Below are 20,847 nucleotides of genomic sequence, written 5' to 3' on the forward strand. Positions count from 1 at the left end.
GTGAGATAGCGCAACTATCCAGGCGCTCACTTTCCAATCATATGATCTTGATTTGACTCCCTGCTTAAGTTGGTGACTGGTAAACATCGTTTACCTTTCGCCCCAATAGCTCAGTTCGTTAGCACGTGACTTCGTGAACGTGTAACATGTTTTTAACTTAACAAATTAAAATTATGAGAACATTTAACTCAACATGTTATCAGACGTGGCCAAATGGTCCCGCCCTTCACTAGTTTTGAAATTTTATACGGAAGGAATTTTCCTAAAACGTTGATATTTCTTGACTTTTATTATGTAAGTTTTGGTAGAGAGTTTGCTTTGTTGAACCATAGAGAATATTATTTAAGTATGGTTTTTTAAACCCTATCCATATGTTGTCTTTAGCGAACATCGAACTTTATAAAAATTACGAACGTTCTTGACTTAAGTTGGAATCGAACCCACGTCGAAATTGTAGCCTACTCCGGTAGGCTATCCAGATTTTTTTCTGCCTGGGACATCACCACTTAAACCGCCAAAAAGCGGTTCAACTGGTCTTTCTCCGTCTGAACTTAGGAGCATGGTAAAATTGACAAGGACGTGTAGATTCTGCATGGACTTTTTATTCTCCAATTGCCTCATCAAGGCAGAAACTTGAGTTTCAACACACAATGACTTTTCTAGCTGCTTCTGTCCACATGGGGAGATGCAAAGGATGTAGTGTGCAAATTTACTTTAAAATAAAAACTCTGTTGAAGTATCCGACTACTTTATTAAGTCTTTTCAACATGAAATGCGCTGTAAAGCTTGTTGTGCTATCAAAGCAAAGAATGACATGCTACTGAGGTTGGACAATGACCTCATATAAAACCCACATCAGTAATAGAATAGGCCTTCCCTTACAAATAGCATTAGCCACTGCACTGTGCCTTTGTTTTTATTCTAAATATTATTAGAGTTGTTTACGGTTTGCTTAAAATATAAATGTGAATTTTTCTTTACATTGAAAGAGTTTGCAGAGCTGACATATTATTGACATAACGCTTTCTTGTCCTATTTTTAAGAGCTATCACTAGGGGCCCACTAGTGATAGCTCTAAACATAGGGGCCCACTAGTGGATTTCGGGGGGAGAGGCCAAGGTGGTGCTCACACGGCCCTGCATATAAGCCTACTGTGTAGCTAACCAAACTCAAAATTAGCTCAACATGATGAAAAAACGCATGTTGTGCTGCGTACGATACTCGAAGAAACAAACTACACTTTATGAAACTAATTATAAGCTGAAACAATAGCAAAGCAGAAAATCAAAACAACAATACTCCGTTTATTTCGAGCCCTTTGTAATAACATTTACAACACATTGTGTGAATTACGGATGCAATGAAGTGAATTACGTTTTCACCGCTTGGCCAAGTAGCTGTTAAAGACACAGTGCTTCTTAAACGCAAACTAAACTAAATCAAACTAAATCTTACACACAAAATAAATCTTACACACAAAATAAACTGCTTGAGTTGCAATAAAATAATCACACGAACATTCATTTCATTTACAAACAAGCTGATGTTACCCGATAACAAAACAACATTTCAGTTACAACTGCTCAGAGAAGTGTTTACATCTACAACGTATAGTTATAAATGCAGCGCACACGCACCACCACTGCACAATATATTGCCACAGCACAATATATTGCCACTGCACAATATATTGCCACTGCACAATATATTGCCACAGCACAATATATTGCCACAGTAAGCCAATCATTCAAGTGGTCACGTTGGAATCATGTCAGGCACTAGATGTCGCTTGATTACCGGTTGGGGCTGCGGTTACATTTGCTTCACTCTTGTTCCGACTAAGCCCTGCAAATAAATCGTTTGGGTTGGCACGACTGAGCAAAGGACGTTTTAAAAAAGGTTATTGGTGAAAATATATTGTAAACAGCATCAATAACATAACTAACAAACAACACTGATATTATAATCTAATTCTTACAGGAATTAGGCCTACGTATCATTCTAATATAATATAGTCAAACTTTAAAATTTTTGTAACCCACTCTCTCAGAATTGCTTCATTTTTTAATATAGAAGAGCTATTGCGAAAAGATGAAGACTGGCGTTTACGTCATCAAAATCCATGAAGCAATTTTCGAAATTTACATACAAATTGGGCATCTTGATAACAAAAAATTATTGCTCCTAAAAATGCTTAAAGTGACCAAAATAGCATTATTGTAAAAAAATTTTGGGAGGCAAGCCCCCCACACCCCCTTTCCGTTTCATTTATTTGGATATTAGGTTTATTTATATTATTCATATTATTTATTCATATTGTTCATATATTTGCATTGTTTGCATTGTTAAACTAAAATTTATGATATAAATTTTAGATTTTTAAAACACTAGTTGTTTCTCAACGTTTTTCTAGACCCCCTGCATTGTCGGCATAGCCTATTAACCGTATCTGTTACTGGCGTAGACCTTATGGTCTCGCCCTCTGCTAATTCAGCAATTTCACATAGAAGCAGTGACGCTAGAAACCTGAGATTTCTTGACTTTTACTTTTTTTTCTTGCCCCAACTTTTAATCCCGATTATGTTGGTATCGGATAATTGTGAAGTTCACAATAAACCTTTTGTCACAGCCAATTATAAAATGCAAGAAATTTCCTGATATTCAATAGCTTGATTGACAGTTTACTAGTAGTGTGCGGTTTCATTTTGTGTCTGTTAGCATAGTTAATAAATATACCTAGTTCGCCAACTGAATACGAATCTTGCTGTTTAAACTCGGCACGTACGCCCTCTGTCGGTGGTTAATACGTTTTGCTGACTCAGCAAAACTACTAGATATAAACCTGTAGAAAAATGGCAAATTGAATGGTTGCAGTGTTTGTTAGGTGAGTTTGGGCTGCTGAATGGGGGAGAATAACGCTAGAAAGAAGAAATTGTGTTACAGAAGTGCTAAACGTTCCTTTTAGGCCTTCACTGTGTAATTTTAATTAAAATATAATACTCCATGTGCACGTTTTCCTCAGAACATACCGTAGCTCAGAATGCTTGCTGCACCAAGTTGAGCCATAGACAGAAAGCATGCAGAAAGGCACTGGTATCATGACTAGGCCAACAAGTAGTTAAAAGATGATGTGAGTTTTCAAATTACTAAGGAATTAAATTTTGGCTTCTTCAGCAGAAGACCAAAACATAGGTTCTTAAAAGGCTGGTCAGTTGCTAACTTTTCTGCCAGGAATATTAGGCACTGGTTAATTTAAAGGAGGGCACTTGTTGCCCATGGAAATTGACCTAGACTCAAGATTAAACAGTACTTTTGTCTATTCAAAGTATATAAATATATATGTAGTGTACAGGTATTTATTCTGAAGAACTTTTGATTAGATTATTTATTAGACTACGGTATGTAAATCTAGATACTTAGGCTACATCAGACATGCGCAATCAATCATTTTATTCTGTATTACAGTTACTAATCACTTGTGATCTGCTTGACATATGGTATGTTAACAACTATACTTGTCAAAATCAACAATTTTGCTGTTCATTAAGAATATGTGCATTAGTCAACAAATTGCCCATTCTTGTGGCTAGTTTTCTAGGATAGGCCCATAAATTTATTCTAACTTGCCATTGAATATTTATTGTTTGTCAGTGTACACTAGACTGCAGATGTACTTGCAAAAAACTTGTTTGTTTATTACTGATAAAAAATATAAATGTATGTAATCTCCTTTCTTGTTCCACTTATTGTATTTTGCACCAAAATGAAGAAGTGCATTTGACATGACACATTTGTACTGGTACTGTACTATGAGTTCTTATTCACTAACCACAGTTGATTTTGAGCCATTTCCACTAAAAATATGCTGGTGCTAATTCTCGCAAGCACATAAGCAAAATAACTATGTTTGGTTGAATTAAACACTGGTGAGCTAAGGTAGGCTATTGGTAGCTTATGGTACTTTTGAATGCAAACAGCTAGCTTCATTGAAAAGGAAATATACACTGCAGTTCCATATTTCGGATATGTCACATTTAGCATGTTACTCGTGGGCCACTCATGATATAGAAAACAATTTATATGCATAATACAAATAGAGAATGTTCATAAATACAGTATATATTTATTACAATGCAGCAATAAGTGTACAGAAAGGTTTTTAATTATATTGTTTTTAAAAGTCATTAAAATGTTGTCACAATGTTTGGAGGCTCTTCAAGACATGAGTGAAGAAGAACTTACAATATTTTTTGATGAGGTATGTTTAACCACACTTGTTTAGATGCAAAATACTATTCATATATCTTACTAACTAAGTCTCTTTAAGAATTCTATTCAAAAATGCTCGTTGAATCTGCAATTCTGACGCTCTTGTCAAATCGTCATATTTTAAATGTGCCATTTGCAGCTTGTCATTAACAATTCTCTGCAACAGCATTATCTGTTAACCGGGTTATTGTGATTATTCTTGTGTTTTTTGTTTTTGTCTTTTTGCATACGTATGGTAAGTAATATGGACTTATTGGTCTGATGCAAATAGATAATAATAAAAATAATATTATCAATGTGAAATTTGGAAATCTAGCCAATGAAATACTTAACTGCTTCAGGGTTGGCCTTCAGGTTGAAAAAGTTAGTTTTCAAAAGCATAATATATATGTACACCATTATGATGGTGCTACTTTAGAAGTGCTTTAATTCAATAATTCCGTAGCTAGATTTACATTTTGAGGTAATGAACGTTCTTCTTTGGGTGCCATGCCTTCTAAGTTCGGAGAGAATAATGGCAATTGATGAAGATGGTGTAATACTGAATTTATTTGTATTTTACAGTTGAATGAAGATTTGGAAGGTGGAAATTCTCTTCGAAACGTGGGGTATTACACCGACATATTGCGCAATGAAATCAACAACCTTAATCTGCCTAATGCAAATCATGACTACTGTGAAGAAAGCTTATTGTCGAACTTGGACTGTGCAAGGTATACAGCAATCTATTAACTGGAAACCCTCTACGAAGGCGCCTTTGAAGACCCTTTCTAGATCCTTGCTATGTTGACATGTATTGTTTTCGCTGTGATGGTCAGAAATAAAAAAACTGAACTTCTAACTTCTGCTGGAGAGATACATGCGTATGAGCAAACATTGAAGGAGGATTCTTGTTGTATTTTGTTATCCATTTTTGATTTGTACAATAAATATCGTAGCATACTTTCATCGTATGCTTTTCAAGGTCAGAAGGGTGCCAATGCGGCAATGATGTAGTTGCAGTGAAAGTACAGTAAACCACTCTTATAACCCACATTCATCTGAATGAACTAATATGTATAAGAAACCATCCGGATTAAAATTCTCGTCTATATACCCATACTGTATGTTATATGCAAGGTTTACTGTACCGGAAATTAGCATACAGTATGTGCTGTAGATACGGATACGCCACTTTCAATCACTGTTTTATGCAGTCTCGAGTAAAGCGCAGTATGCCAGAGTGGTTAGTCTAATGTTCACTTCTCGACATTAGATCCCTTCACTGCAGAGTGCTTTACAATATCTAAGATTTTGGCGGTACTGCCAAGCATTCGAACTGTAGGTGCGGTATCACATGCAACTCTTTGACGTTGACAACTGAAGTAGTGTTCAAGATGATCCTGCTTTATTCTTCTTGCAAGTACAGCAGCCAGCAGCAAACGTTTCTTGAATTATCGCTGGTAAGGACAGATACGAGAAGAGCATCTGAAGCTTTACTTAGTAGCATCTTCTCTCTATTGACATCCCCAACTAAATCTGAAAATCAATGACCTATCAAAAATAACATTTAACAATGTAGGCTATGTTATAATTAGCACACGTGTTCATCACAAATTAACTATACACATTACACAGGGATGCCAGATTAGTGAATCTTCTCAATATATACAAGTACAGTAGCAGTAAGCACCATATGCTTCTTGCTTAAAATTAAAAAAAAAACACATAATATATATGACACATTACGTGATTCACTAGGCATCAGCTCTTAATTTTTACCAATGTCAACCATCATGACATAAAATTACATTATTTTATTGTGTTGATCTTACCTGATGAAACTGTTTTGCCCACTGTGCTGTTGAAACAGAAATTTTTTTCTTTTCACCACTTGGAACTTTGTACAAACAAAATTCCACATTTGTAGTGCTGCTACATTGTGGTAAACAGCAGTTTATTCCAATATTCCACCACGCTTACACTTAACTTGTGACATTATCCAACTAAATAATCATAACTAAGATAATTCATAATCCTAAAAAGCGTACAGCATTTGATTATGAACTGTAATGCTAATAACAACAAAAGATAATTGCTAACAAAGGTAGTGGTTAACCGGTTACTGCATTAGTGACCTGCTGGTAGTCTCAAAGTGGACTAATTGACCTACAAAAATGGTAAGCTTAACATAATAAATAGGAAATTACAACACAAAGGAAATAAACAAAACATAACCTTTGTCAGCATAACTGCCTTAACTGGTCCATTCAATCAAATTTCCAGTGTGTACATAATCAATTAAGATGCTATACATGTCGCAAACCAGGCTCCCCAAATATGGAACAAGTTACGGTATCTGATTCTGCTGTATCTTCCGTCAACCTAACTAGTTTTAAGCTAAATCTCAGGACTTTTAACCTTTGTGACATCGTTGCTTTAAATTACTGAACCTGCATACATACATACTCAAATTTGTCTTGCTAATGCTCTTTGTTTACAAATTATTTTTGGAAGTGGCTATTTTGAGTGCAACAAATTGAAACATATCACCGTTTTGTAGTATCACTAAATAAAACAACTTTAATTACACTTTTCAAAATCACTGTCAACTGAATTAGTTGATCAATCAATGTTTTTGGAAATGATGCTGGCTAAGTAGCATCTTCCAATTATGGTACTAATTTCAAGCTTACTTTAGCTTAAAGCTTCCACAAATATGTAGTAATTAAACCCTTCAATTACTAAGCTGCTGTATATACTTGGTACATTGAACTTTAAAGACCACCTTTAAACTTATGAACTTTAAAGATCACTACTTCAAACTATAAACTAATCACTTCCTTAGTAATTTGAAAACTCACATCATCTTTTAACTACTTGTTGGCCTAGTCATGCTACCAGTGCCTTTTTGCATGCTTTCTGTCTATATGGCTCAACTTGGTGCAGCAAGCATTCTGAGCTACGGTATGCTCTGAGGAAAACGTGCACATGGAGTATTATATTTTAATTAAAATTACACAGTGAAGGTCTAAAAGGAACGTTTAGCACTTCTGTAACACAATTTCTTCTTTCTAGCGTTATTCCCCCCCATTCAGCAGCCCAAACTCACCTAACAAACACTGCAACCATTCAATTCGCCATTTTTCAACAGGTTTATATCTAGTAGTTTTGCTGAGTCAGCAAAACGTATTAACCACCGACAGAGGGCGTACGTGCCGACTTTAAAACAACGGAAGCTGGCGAACTAGGTATATTTATTAACTATGCTGTCAGTCATAACACGACAGCGCTAAAATTCCATTCTCTACCCAGGCAGCAAAATCTGTCATTTTTACATTGATTCAACGTCGATTTCGCTGCCTGGGTAGGGAGTTGGTCTTTGACGCGATATGAGTCATTTTTTGCTGGCAGACATCAATTAGGAAGGTAATTTATTATTTGCGCAAATTGCTTTGTAGTGCAAAAAGTGCATGGAATACTGTTTGCACAAAATCGGAAAAACAAAATTGATGAAATTTTGTGTTGTATGCAAAAGGACTTTCAAAATAAAATGTCAACTGAGAAATTTGACCAAGAAATGGCAAAAATAGGTCAAAAACCGAGTCTTTATCACCTTTTCTACCTAAAATACACAATCACGAATATATTTTGCGAAATAAAGTGATTGAAGTGATAGATAAGGCTTTTGACCAACGGCATACTTTTTCCCGTTGTTATATGTTATATGTTGATATGAGCCGACGGAGTAATTAGCAATAAGAGAGACGTAGACCTGATAGTCTCGGCCAGTAACTCTTGACGCCAAAAGGAAGCAGTGACAGATACGGTTAACTATTTTTTCTATAAAATCTCAAAGTTGTTTACTCTTTGCTAAAATGATGGATGTTAATTTTATCCCCACATTGAAAGACTTTGCCGCCTTAAACGCTTTCTGGTCCTACTTTTAAGAGCAATCACCAAACATAGGGGCCCACTAGTGGATTTCGGGAGGGCGGCGAGATGGTGCTCCCACGGCCCTGATTACGTTTCAAATCTACTGATTGAAAACATTGTGAACATAGCTTGATTTTGAAATAAAACATATTTGTCATACTTTTGCACATGAAAAGCAAGTAGCCTTTCTTAACAGTTTAGCATAGGCTGGGGGAAAAAAATCTTTTTGTAGATTTGACATATGGGGCATTCCAATGAAGTACCCTAAAACTTTGCTTCAACAACAAAATAAAGTGTGTTCCTTTTTTTCAAAAATATAATAACATATTTGAATTCCTTGCCCCAAAACCTATAAAAATGCATATTTTTATTATTTCTGCATTTAAAAAAATGAGAAATCTAAGCTACTTTTGTTTTAGTGATATGAAAACATCACTCTTAGTGGCAAAAATCTCGATATCTCGTAAATCGCTTGATGGCGTAAATGACAATCTTTATCTGTTCCTAATAGCTCTAACATATTCAAAAATAAAGCAATTCTGAGAAAGTTGACTGTACTACATGATAGACTATAGAGTGACCATCTATTTGTTTTACAGTTTGTCATGTGAAACAAAACCAGATACATTTCTCAAGAAGCAAACCAAGAAAGTAGAACTCACATGACGCCAAGCGGCTTATCCAGTTCGCGTCATCAGATGGATGACGAAACATGCTAAAAAATGTCAAGCAAGAAAAGGAATTACGTTTGGCAACACAACAATGAAGCATTGAATGATTGAGGGAATCTTCATCCTCGGATGAAGAAAAGCTTCTTTGAGAGATAAGTTTTGAGAGTTTCGCGTAGCCTACTTGTAGAAGTTTTGACCAACTGACACAGATCCAGTCACCAAGGTTAACAGTGTGAAGTTTCCGATAGTTGTCTGTGAGGGGTCTGCTACTATTCGGTGAGTCCGATTCGGTGAGTTCCTAACCTCTAACCCTTAATCCTAACCCCTAACCCTAAAACGGCAATGATAATTAGGCTACGGTACCCGATAATTTAAAAAAAAAATTGAAAAATTCCCCGTTAAGGGAACGGACTCACCGAATTAGACTCACCGAAACGGGCCATTCCGTCTGTGAGCTATTCCATCCATTAGGTGCGCTGAATGGAGAGCAGTCCCTAAATAGCCTACGTTGCTCAAGCGCAAACCCCGAGGGTCAAACCAGCGCCGCTTGATCTTGCGGTTTCTTAAAATTGCATTTTTAATTACATTTGCAGTAAATGATAATGATTTTATTCGCATTCTACCAATCTCACCTCTCAGTTAAGGCAATGTTGCTACGTCGTCGGAACAGTCGAGTAAAGGCGGTAGTGACCAGGCCTATGACTATGATGGACCCAACCAACGACCCTCCTATGATTGGGGCAAGATTGAACAACCCAATTTCGTTTGGTGCTGAAAAGCAACAACTCTACATTACATGGATGTGTAACACATGGTAGGCTACTATACTATATTGCAGATCAATTCGCCAAGTAGTAAAGACTCGATGGCTAGTGATTGGTGTGCTACATCTGAATCGGTAGGCATGGGCAGGGCTGCGATTTTTTCTTTCTTGTCGAACGACCAAAAATTCTGCGTTTGTTTGTCGAATAGTAATATGACGTCAAAAGAGTCAGATTATAAGCGTTTGGCCGCGAGTTACCGCACAAGTTGTGTGGTATCAGAGTCACTTACTTAAGCTTTTAATCGCACGCTGGTTGAGTGATTGCAAAGGAGTATCAAGCGCTAAGTTATGTACCTACCGGACATGTATACAGCCCTCGAAATTAGCTTGTATCTACGACGGCAAAAACATTGTCGTCGCCAAATCAACAAACCTTGAATTACGGCGGCAATTGCCGTATGCTTTAATGTTTAATCAAACGAAATTTTATGCGTTTCTTCATCGCGTGTCACATGGCGGTAGCCCAGAGCATCATGCAAGCTATTTTATGCGCTGACAATGCTCTTGTGAACTGTAAAAAGTTTGCAACCTAATAAATACCGTCTTATTGTTGCAAAGTTATTTTTTCATCGAATGCTTATTGTTTACCGATGTCGTTGCGAATATAAATTATGGTGAAAGAAGATGCAGTTAAAAAGTAGAATTTATCTGCTATAGATTATTATCAAACAGAAGGAAAAGTTAGTGTGGTATTTTGCAAAATTTGTAAAGAATTTTATGACGGAAACAAATTGGAATTAGAAAAGCTACGGGGTCAAGTTAAAAAAGTAGTACGAAATTCGATAAATGGTTTTTTGGCAGTAAAGTAACGCTTCCAATCATATGGCATCGCGCGTTCATGAACGGGCAGTTTTGCGTCTTTAAGTTTGCGTCTAAGTATTCTAGTGACGACGCGACAACCTCATCCTCCGATACAGCATCTGATAATTCCGATTCTGACAGCTAGTTCTTTATCAAACAGACTCGTGTTTGCTCGCAGTATCTCAATTGTGCCGAAACTATGTTAGTGTAAACGTAAATCGAGACAATCATCTCGCAGTAAGCTATTAGTTTGTTACCGGTACCTGGTTGAACAATTAACGTTATTTTATGATAATTCAACGTCGCTAGATGTCGAATTAACGTAAAACAAACGTAAATTTTTTCTTGGGCATTGATACGCAGGCATCAAAATTCGTTATTTTTGCATTGACTTTACGTCTGTAGACGTTAAATCAATGTAAAATGATGATTTTTGCTGTCTGGGTAGCCTACGCAATATAACCCAGACCCTCCAGGAAATTTAAATCGATTTGTGCTGTTAACTTACTTTAAAAGTAACCCAAAATTAACTTACTTTCCCCCTTGCGTTATTTAAGGTGAATTAACGTAACAGCGTGCGTATCGCTACTTTTGGTATTACATCACAACAAATCAAACAGTGCGGTCGTGATAGACTACTCTAGTATATTTTTCGCTTCTCGTTTTTTCAATTCAAGGTCTGCAGACGTTGAATCAATGTAAAAACGACGGGTTTTGCTAGCTGGGTTGTGTGCTTTTGTGAATGCAAGTGCAAAATCGCCCATTACGTAATCACTAATCACAGAAACACTTTTAGTGGAATGAAGTCGAGTTGCAACCGTGTTTATCTGTCTACTATTCTTTATTCACATTGCAAAAAAAATCTCCATTCTTGGAACAACAAGTACATAAGTCAGACATAAATACAAACTTGCATAGACGTTGACAAGTAAAAGTAGCCTACTTCGAAGAAAGTTAGAAACCCGTTATGTCGAATAGCACGAAACGTGTGTGGCGAAATATTTGATGCCAGGCGTTAGAACTTCGATCAAAGCATTTTCCCACAGTGTTCAAAATGTTCCTTTCTATAAAAATAGCGGCTTTTTTCCTCTGTATTTCTGAACGTCTGGTCGGAAACTAGGCTGTTTTCTACATTTGAAAAACTTTCATAGTAAGTATCCAACAATCATTTTACCAGAGCAATATTGTTGATTAGCTCAAACGGCGATAGGCGGCAATACAAACTGGCATAGACGTTGACAACTCAACGTAGCCTAGGTTATTTCCTCTATAAAAGAAACCCGTTGTGTCGAATAGCACGAAACGTGTGTTGCGAAATGTTTGATGCCAGGCGTTGGAACTTCGATCAAAGCATTCTCCTGCAGTGTTCAAAATGGCGGCACTGACGCCTTGGGAGTTTCTCGTCTGAAGCATCGCTTTTAGACCTTGCTTTGAAGTACCTGGCGAAGGAAAGTTTACGTAAGTCAGCACCCTTATGATTGCACCCCCATCACGTGATGCCCCCCTCCGATTGTTCCTGGACCTGACAATGTTTAGTCCTCTCTCAGTTTTTTTTTTCCTTTTTTTTTTTTTTTTTTTTTCCGTAAGGCGCGGCGTTTGTCGAATAGTGATGGCGCGTGTCGAGTGACCTCGTCACCGAAAAAGGCAAAAATTGCAGCCCTGGGCATGGGTTCGATGTCATGTCAGTAAAGCGAAAAATTGTGAACAAATAAATGCCAAAATTAAGCATAGTTCAACTTTAGAAGACTTCCACCACAGATTCGCTGACTTTAAAAAGTCTGCTATGCATTTTAATGTGTTTCTCTACCCATTTCTGTACAGATAGAAGAGGTAGGCTACCTGAAAACCTACAGATGGAGTGCATTGATCTTTGGTGCTCATGTGATGTAAGGGAGAAGTTCAAAGACTTTCCAATGCTAGAATTTTACAAAAAATATGTCTCTAAAGAAAACGATTAGAGGATTCACAGATTGGCAATTTTCGTGACCTTATTATTCGGCAGCACTTACTTCTGCAAGCAAGTTGTTTTCGCGGATGAACCATGTCAAATCCATTGTGAGATCACTAATTTCTGACAGCGATATGGAAAACTCGCTTCACATTGCTACATTGTCCATCTCACCAAATATTGCCAAACTAGTTAAAGAAAAACAGTGCCAAACTTCCTATTGAATTGTCGACTTGTAGTAAAAACTTTCTTGACTTTATTATATCTTGCTGTGTTTATTGTTTTTATTATTATAAAAAAAGGATAATACACATTTCTAAAATTAGAATTTTGGTGTGAGGGTAGCCTATTAATTAGGAATTATAAGACAGCCATTAATTTCTAAAATTACAAATTAGCAGTAAGCACTCAAGTGCCTCACGCAATCATTCGTAAACCGCCATGTGGCCCTTTGGCCAAAAAGGTTGGACATTCTTGGTGTAAAATATATTATTCGATAGCCTTGAGGGGCGTTTAACTAAACAGTGCATAAAATGTTGCAAGACAGTGGCGAAAGACCATAGACAGGTCTTTGTGGATAGGATAGGTTTTTGTGGGTCCACAAATAGTGGATTATAATCGTTTAGGTGGAGAATCGGAAACTTTAAGAAATTGCTTTCAGAATTCTTGCTTGGAAGTAGCTTACTTCAGTAAAAAATTGACGCCAATATTGGATAAATACATTCTATGAAAAATCGTCAAGAAGGCATTTCAAGACTTCTTGGGATGACGTAGCCTAACTGAGATCATAGCTAAAAGTGATTGATCGAAGAACTCACGTATTCGTGTTGGAATATTTCCAAACAAGTCCGTTTCTGGAAAAAAGTCAAAAATAAATTCAGCTTCAAACAGTTGCAGTGACCATTGTAGAAACGTGATACTGATTTTTATTTTTTCATCCAGTAGCCTGGTTACAGCGAAACTACCAGCCATGATGCAATTGCCTGGTTACAGCGAAACTACCAGCCATGATGCAATTAACAACCAACAATTCTTACTGAATGAAAAGGATACAATGGTAAGTCCACAAAGGGTCATTAAGTCAGCCCCCACCTTCAATAAGTAACAAAAAATAATAATAGAAAAAACGACTGGCACACATAAAAACAAAATGAGTCAATATTAATAATAGTATGTAGCTTATGAAACTTTAATTGTTATGAATGAATTACTTTTAAAGCTTTGCAGAATCTAACTTAAAATCTGTGGTGTTTTATTTCTATTTTGTCCAAAAAAATAATAACCAAAAGCAATTTCAAGATCACTCTTTAATGTATTTCATGAAACTTGAATAGCATAACAATTTAATTTTACCATTTGATTGCTCACATATGAACCTTCCTGAGTAGTTTATGCCGACAGTTCTCCAAAGAAATTCAAGATCGAAAGTTTGTACAGAGTTGTTTTCTAAAGGTGTTCCCATAACCACAAAAGATTGACCCTGCCGTGCAGACTGCGGTTGGTTTTGACCCCAGTAGGTTTTTCCTGATGATGCATTGCTTCCATCAGACCATTGAAACTGATTCAAATTGTTCAGTTGAAATCCAATGTATAAGCTAAAGTTGTAGTCTGAAATTGATTACAAAAATTCTTGTTTCTCTGCAATGCAATATTATTAGGAAGTGACAATCCATACGCTCATTTTGCCTTAAATGTTGCCAGATAAGAATTCTATTCTAATTTGAAAAAACTTTAAAGCCGTTGAAGAGACAAATCATTTTGCTTTGGGAAATGTTGCAGAGCAGCGAGCAAATTCAATTGAAGAATTTTTCCATACCGGTATTTGAAAATTTCTCCAAATTTGGGACAAACCTTTTTGAATTGGCAACACCACCACAAACCAAAGCTCTTTGCTGACACATCATCATGACAAAAGGCGCTTAAATATAGCCACTTCCATAATATTTAACTATTTCACTGTTGTTTGTTAAACTAGAAACTTTATACTGCATTTTAACTCAGATAAAAATTGAAAACCAGTAGGCTTTTTTTACAGTGCAATTCTATACTTACAGAGGTTTGTGTCATTAAATTTTTGATTGTTTATTTCTTGCAGCAAGGCATTCCGAACATTATCAGTTTTTATTACAGCTAGATAGCCACCATTAAGTTCACAAATATTCAAAGCCTTTGCATAATTTTCAACATGATATTGTGATACAAAGAATCTCTTTTCTTCCACAATTATCCATGTGTTTATGGTATATGCTGGATCTAAAGTTGAAATTGATTTTGTCCTGTCAGCAGTGACTTGAAAGATAACTCTTGAAAATTGAACCAAAATCAACGTCAAAAACAACATGATGCACAGATGTTTCTGATGTACTTAAAACATTCCTACACGATATATCAGCATTAGATGCATAGTAGGCCTATGACTTGGTATGAAATAAAAGATTATTGTTAGGGTAGGCTACATAAAATATTTCAAATTTCATTGTATTCCATTATAATATATAACTTGACTAGAACAAGAGGTATTTGCAATCATTGCAATAAACTTGCAAAGTAAACTAAATTTTGAACATAAATGAAACATAATAACCAAGGAAAAAAGTACACCAATGATATTTAAAATATTATTTTCCATTACAATTATTCCAAAAACTCTCTTCAAAATCAGCTTGGGAGCAATACATATGAAAATTATTCTAATATGCTGATTGCTGAAACTGAACAACAAAAGGTCTTAAAAAAGGTTCAACAGTCTATAAATTTAGAGGTTCATCAGAAAATATAAGCAAATTAGGCTACCATGCCAACAGGAAAATTATGCACTTGAAAAAAAACAATTATTTTTTATCCAAGTAGCCTACATTAATGAAAAATGTATCTGAGAATCGTGATAACTTTTGGATTCAAATGTCCTGAATAAAAGAACTTTCTCTAGTTGATCATTCATGCCATTTCTTTATGTTTCTATATTTAAAATTGTTATTAACTTTGCCTAAGGCTTTGCTTATTGTTGCAGTTCAAATAGAAGCTAAACCAAACTAATTTAATTTTTTCGATTTTCTTTTTTATTTGAAGTAAAAGTACAAACAACTTAAAATAGATAGGCCTACTCACAAAGCTACACATGTAGTAGGTTCAGTAGCCAGCCTACTAAAAATTCTAATTGTCAGAATAAAAATTATCAAAATATAGCCAGATACACGAATCCGCGGAAACTAGGTCATAATTGTATAAACCCTTTCGGATCAACTCTGAAATAAATTTAGATGAAACGTTAAAAGAAATATTATACTGGTCTAATAAACCATCAGTGCCGGTCGTAGGGTATTTCGGGCCCTGTGCAGAATACATTTTGCGGGCCCCAATGACAATGACCCAATTCAGTAGCGTAGCTAGGTATTTTGAAAGGGGGTGGTTTGACGGTCGGCGGGCGAAGCCTAGCGGTGTGTTTGAGGAAGGCGACACCTAGCGGCAGAGAGGTCTGGGGGGTCTCCCCCAGAAATTTTTGAAAAATTACTTTGAATTTGGGGCATTCTGAGAGCATGTTCAACAAAAATTTGGGTATGAATATTACTGTAAAATGGTGCTGTCTGGTGGCATAGCAAAAGGATAAAATCATGTTTTCTTTGGCATTTTTCGGAAATAAAGCTATGTTGAGTCTGGATGCAACCTATTTCGTCCCCTGAACAATTTGCACCCCGATTTTGTACCCTAACCCTGGTACGAAATAGGTTGAATCCTTAAACATTTCTAACCCTGACGTGATTGCATAGCACGAACAATTGTTGAGAGAATATAATTTCCAGCACATTCTAGGGCGCATCTAGAAAATGTTAATACTGTATCCTTTAGCTTCCATTTAAGCAGAAAAACTTTGAATTTTTAGGTTGCTTCAACATTTGATGACATTTAACCAGCATAATAACGGTGAATTCTTCGCTAAGAATGGATGGGAGTAGGCTACCTAGCCTACTTTTGCACTAATCAGCGCAATTTAGTGCAAATGTTAGCCTACATCACAATGTCTGGTTTGATCTCCGAGTAATATTGATAAGGCAAGGTTGGTTACAAAATTAAATTATACGAGTAGGCTAAGTTTTGGTATTACAGTAAGACAGAAAAGGCCCAAGAAAAATTTTATAAGTGAGAATGAATACGATGAACCTACAGTACTTCCTCTCCATCACTTTCGCTCACATGACATGCAAAAATAAACCTAAGGATAAAAGCCTAGTGAAACTTTGCACAGCAGAAACAGTAACCTTAGTGCAGAAGTTTTCCGAGTCCTGCCAAGAGCATTGTGACGCAAGAAGCCACACGACCTCGTTCGGTGGAAGTTAATCAGTTATGGGAACGTTCAAATATTACGTAACGCCTTCGAAGGGGAGGGGGGGTTTATGCAAAGCGTTACGTTAGCGTCACATCGGGGGGGAGGGGGTTCAAGCAAAACGTTACGTAACGCTTTCGAGTACGGAATGGTAGTTTTTTGTGCTGAATTTGTAGTGAAAAAGCGTTACATGGGGGAGGGGGGGATTGAAAAAAGCGTTACGTTGGCGTTACATGGGGGAGGGGGGGGGTCAAAAATTCGAAAAAAAAGCGTTACGTAATATTTGAACGTTCCCTATGTTGTGTATTGAGCAGCTACAGGGCGCTTTGACTCTTCAATGGTCTGGTCTGATGATGGCCTTTCAGAGTGAAGAATTAGGCTATCAACATAAAGTGATCAAACATGACGATCGAAGTTAAATCTCGGGTGTCCGCCGTGAGACTTAATTTGTCCGCCGAGATAGCTGCTCAGACTGCACACGTTTGTCCGCTATCAACAAAATCCAATTTCGTCCTTGAAACGATCGAGAGAAATTTTGAAATGTTGGCGGCAACTCCGATCAGCGATTTCGGCTAAAAGTTGTTTTTTTCTCGATCTTTTCAGGGTACGAAATGTTCATGGGACGAAATAGGTTGTTTTTCTATCTTTTCTTGTTGCTAAGTCCTTCGTTGAATTCACTTGTTGAATTTTTCCATTGGAAATGACAAAAATTACTGCATTTTCTGAGTAAATTGCGGGCCCCCTAATTTGCGGGCCCTGTGCGATTGCACGGATCGCACACCCCAAAGACCGGCACTGAAACCATGTTCACTCAAATTGCGCAGACTGTTGCCAACCAACTTGTCGTCAGGGTTGCCAGATTCTGCAGAGCAATATATACCAAATAGTAAAAAAAAATATACCAAATATATACCAAACTTTAAAAAATTATACCAAGTTTATACCAAACAGATCTAACAAACAAAAGTTTACACAAAAATTACGTCTTGCACACATCAACTAGCTGAATAATGTTTAATTTTTAATTTGGGCAAAGAATGTTTTAGTTTAGGCTAATTTTAATATACCGTACTGTATATGACTCGAAGATGAATTGATTACCACAACGATTTCGCATGATATTTAATCAAGTTTCAGAAAACAAAAAAACGTTACTGGGGCGTTGGTTCCTATGAGTGTGATACAGACGAGACTACGTCCACTTGGCTAATGCATTAATAAAACGCACCGTGTAACCATCAAAAACCCAACAAAATATACTTTACTCCGAATAGCACCAAAATGACCGCGTACCACCACACCTAAATGTCTCGACGCCACAGTGTGCGCACCTATCTGGCAGGCACCTAATTGTCTGCGCCTAATAGACGTGCTCGGAAAATTTAGGAAATTTTGCACTTTGCTGAAGTATCAACGTCAGGGTAATAAAGAATTAAGTAATTATGATTCAATAATTACATACGATATAACACAATAAGGGTATTCGTAAGCATGAAAAAAGTTTTAGCCACACATTAACAACACTGTTCAACATTTTGAAACTAAAATTTACATTCCATCATAACAGCACAGTAAAAATCATAAGTCAACAACACTTGCAATGTTTCTCACTGAGAAGCATTCTTTAACACATTGAGACAACAATACATTGTAAAACATTACAGTTAAGCAACTCCAATGACACTCATGCTTTAGAAAACCTTTTAAAAGCCTATATCATGCCATAGCCATATTTGTTTGAAAGGTTTGAAAGTGCTGTTGATAATTGATGGTCATTAGGCTAAATCTCAAATGGTACATCCATTTTAGTGTTGCAACTTAACTTTTTTAAAGTAGAAACAAGTTTTTATTGGTTAACACACTCCAAATTTGTACATTGAAAAAACTACTAGTCAATTGACACAAAAATATAAAATATACCAAACTCATAATATCACCTACCAAATGCTACAAAATATACCAAATATATACCAATATACCAAACGAAAATTTCAACTACCAAACATAAAAAAAATATACCAGATTTGCGAAATTTGGTATATAAATATACCAGATGGCAACCCTGCTTGTCGTCTGTAAGCACCCAGTGTTGCGAGACGCTAACAAATGATTTTCTCCACAGTGCTGCCACTTCAGAAAATTCCCAATCGCATTCTCATTCTGCCAACCTTTTTTAGTCGAAGTGAGTCTTAGGCAAAAAATCTATTTTATCAAATAAAATTGTCGGCAGCCGTGGCCGAGTGGTTAGCGCGTTGGGCTCGCAGTCGAGAGCCTGCATGTTCGACTCCAGCCACCCGCACTTGCTGTTGTTTCTCTAGGCAAGAAAGTTTACGATAATTGCCTCTACCCAGTGATCGATTTCGAGTAATGGGTAGTACCAAATTTAAGTCATAAGTAAAGTAGACAACTGGAAACAGACATTGCAGTCGGCTGCAGCGTGGGTCAGGTGTACGTCGGAAGGTGTACGTCGGAAGGCGTACACCGATGCATAGCGCTCAAGTCCGCTTTCCCGCAATGCAGGATAAAGATAATAAAAAAAAAAAAACAAACAAAATCAATTTCACCCTAAAAGGGAGATCATTAGAAGATCTTTATTCAAATAAAAATCTATTTTACTAAATAAAATCAAATAGATTCTATTTGAATAAAAACCTCCTGATGATCCCCCTTCTAGGGTGAAACAGGCTGTCAAGGGTTTAAAGATTAATAACTATACTTGATTTAATTCGCTCTGCTTGGCTTTTTGCTTGGCATTGAGCACTTTTTGTAGCATTAATAGTATTTAGACTATATTTATTTGTATTTCACGTTTGATGTACTTGTTTTTTCCTGTCTTCATGTAGTCACACTACCCGCTACCCGGTTTGTTGAACTTTTCATCTTGCTGAATCTTTGTTTTTTGTAACATCCTAATATTGTTTAAACTGTCGGCAGCCGTGTCGGCTGTCGGCAGCCGTGGCCGAGTGGTTAGCGCGTTGGGCTCGCAGTCGAGAGCCTGCATGTTCGACTCCAGCCACTCGCACTTGCTGTTGTTTCTCTGGGCAAGAAACTTTACGATAATTGCCTCTACCTAGTGATCGATTTCGAGTAATGGGTAGTACCAAATTTAAGTCATAAGTAAAGTAGACAACCGGAAACAGACATTGCTGTCGGCTGCAGCGTGGGTCAGGTGTACGTCGGAAGGCGTACACCGATGCATAGCGCTCAAGTCCGCTTTCCCGCAATGCAGGATAAAGATATGAAAACAAACAAATAGTGAGACAATATAAAACCACTTGTGAGGCATCTGCAATAAGCCGAGTAGAAATATTGAAATCTTGGCTTAACGCTTGATAAGATCTTGGTTTGGCATCTATCAACTATGTTTTAGAATTGTATTTTTGATATGGCGAAGTGATTTCTTTGCTAAAATACTACATTTTTTGGCTTATCGCAATTGTGGCTTATCGCTCCCCACATGTGGGGAGCGATAAGCCGCTTGGCGCGTGTTTATGTTTTTGAGCGTAAATTAAACATTCGCTGAAATAATAACTTGTGCTTTTGCTGTAGAGTAGGTAGCAATACAAGGCATTGCAAAACCAATTTTTAGAGAAAAATATTGAGAAACCTAGAAGATATGCATCTAAAAGAAAAAAGTGGCTCGCAGGTCTCGACCTTCCCCTATGTCGGAAGGCGTACACCGATGCATAGCGCTCAAGTCCGCTTTCTCGCAATGCAGGATAAAGATAAACAAACAAACAAACAAAACCTTCAAAGTGAAAAGTTCTGGAAACTTGTCACTACTGTTTTTTTTTGTACAGTATTAGGCTAAACTTTAAATTGCTTTTGTTGGAAGTGTTCATACGTCATAAATTCGAATTGACCAAGAATATAGGGTGTGGTAGGCTATAGCTGCTTGTGTTTTAATCGCTTTCCCTTTGCTTTACTAGTTTCTTACCCCAACCGAAGCTTTCACTTAACCCTGAAGTTTGGAGTTGGAAAGTAGTGAAGTAAAAAGAAAGTAGTAGCCTACAGTCTTCAATTTATTTTATGTGTAATAAAAGTTTAAATCGCCCTTGCACCTGCAAAACAGTTTTATTTTTTCTATCTCTTTTCTAAG

At 36.8% G+C, this 20,847-nt stretch overlaps 1 protein-coding gene and 1 long non-coding RNA gene across 3 annotated transcripts; one reads left to right on the forward strand and one right to left on the reverse strand.

Annotated features, from left to right (window-relative positions):
- Nucleotides 1-1,300: 1,300 nt before the first annotated feature.
- Nucleotides 1,301-14,793, reverse strand: LOC145778662 (uncharacterized). Of its 2 annotated transcripts, none has more exons than XM_082590199.1 (6): nucleotides 14,480-14,793; nucleotides 13,781-14,035; nucleotides 13,246-13,281; nucleotides 9,488-9,626; nucleotides 8,847-8,899; nucleotides 1,301-1,845 (listed from the first exon to the last, which is right to left on the reverse strand). In XM_082590199.1, the coding sequence occupies exons 1-6, from the start codon at nucleotides 14,766-14,768 to the stop codon at nucleotides 1,772-1,774; spliced, it is 846 nt and encodes a 281-aa protein (XP_082446325.1). In that variant the 5' UTR covers nucleotides 14,769-14,793; the 3' UTR covers nucleotides 1,301-1,771. The 2 variants fall into 2 exon arrangements, with proteins under 2 accessions (XP_082446325.1, XP_082446326.1); XM_082590200.1 differs by having other exon boundaries at nucleotides 13,781-14,065; nucleotides 14,480-14,557.
- On the forward strand, nucleotides 4,142-5,114 carry LOC145777914 (uncharacterized). The gene is made up of 2 exons (XR_014290397.1): nucleotides 4,142-4,258; nucleotides 4,834-5,114. It is a non-coding gene; the product is annotated as an uncharacterized LOC145777914 (long non-coding RNA).
- Nucleotides 14,794-20,847: the final 6,054 nt, after the last annotated feature.

Source organism: Aplidium turbinatum, chromosome 10 (assembly GCF_918807975.1).
Source record: "Aplidium turbinatum chromosome 10, kaAplTurb1.1, whole genome shotgun sequence".
Taxonomy (NCBI): Eukaryota; Metazoa; Chordata; class Ascidiacea; order Aplousobranchia; family Polyclinidae; genus Aplidium; species Aplidium turbinatum.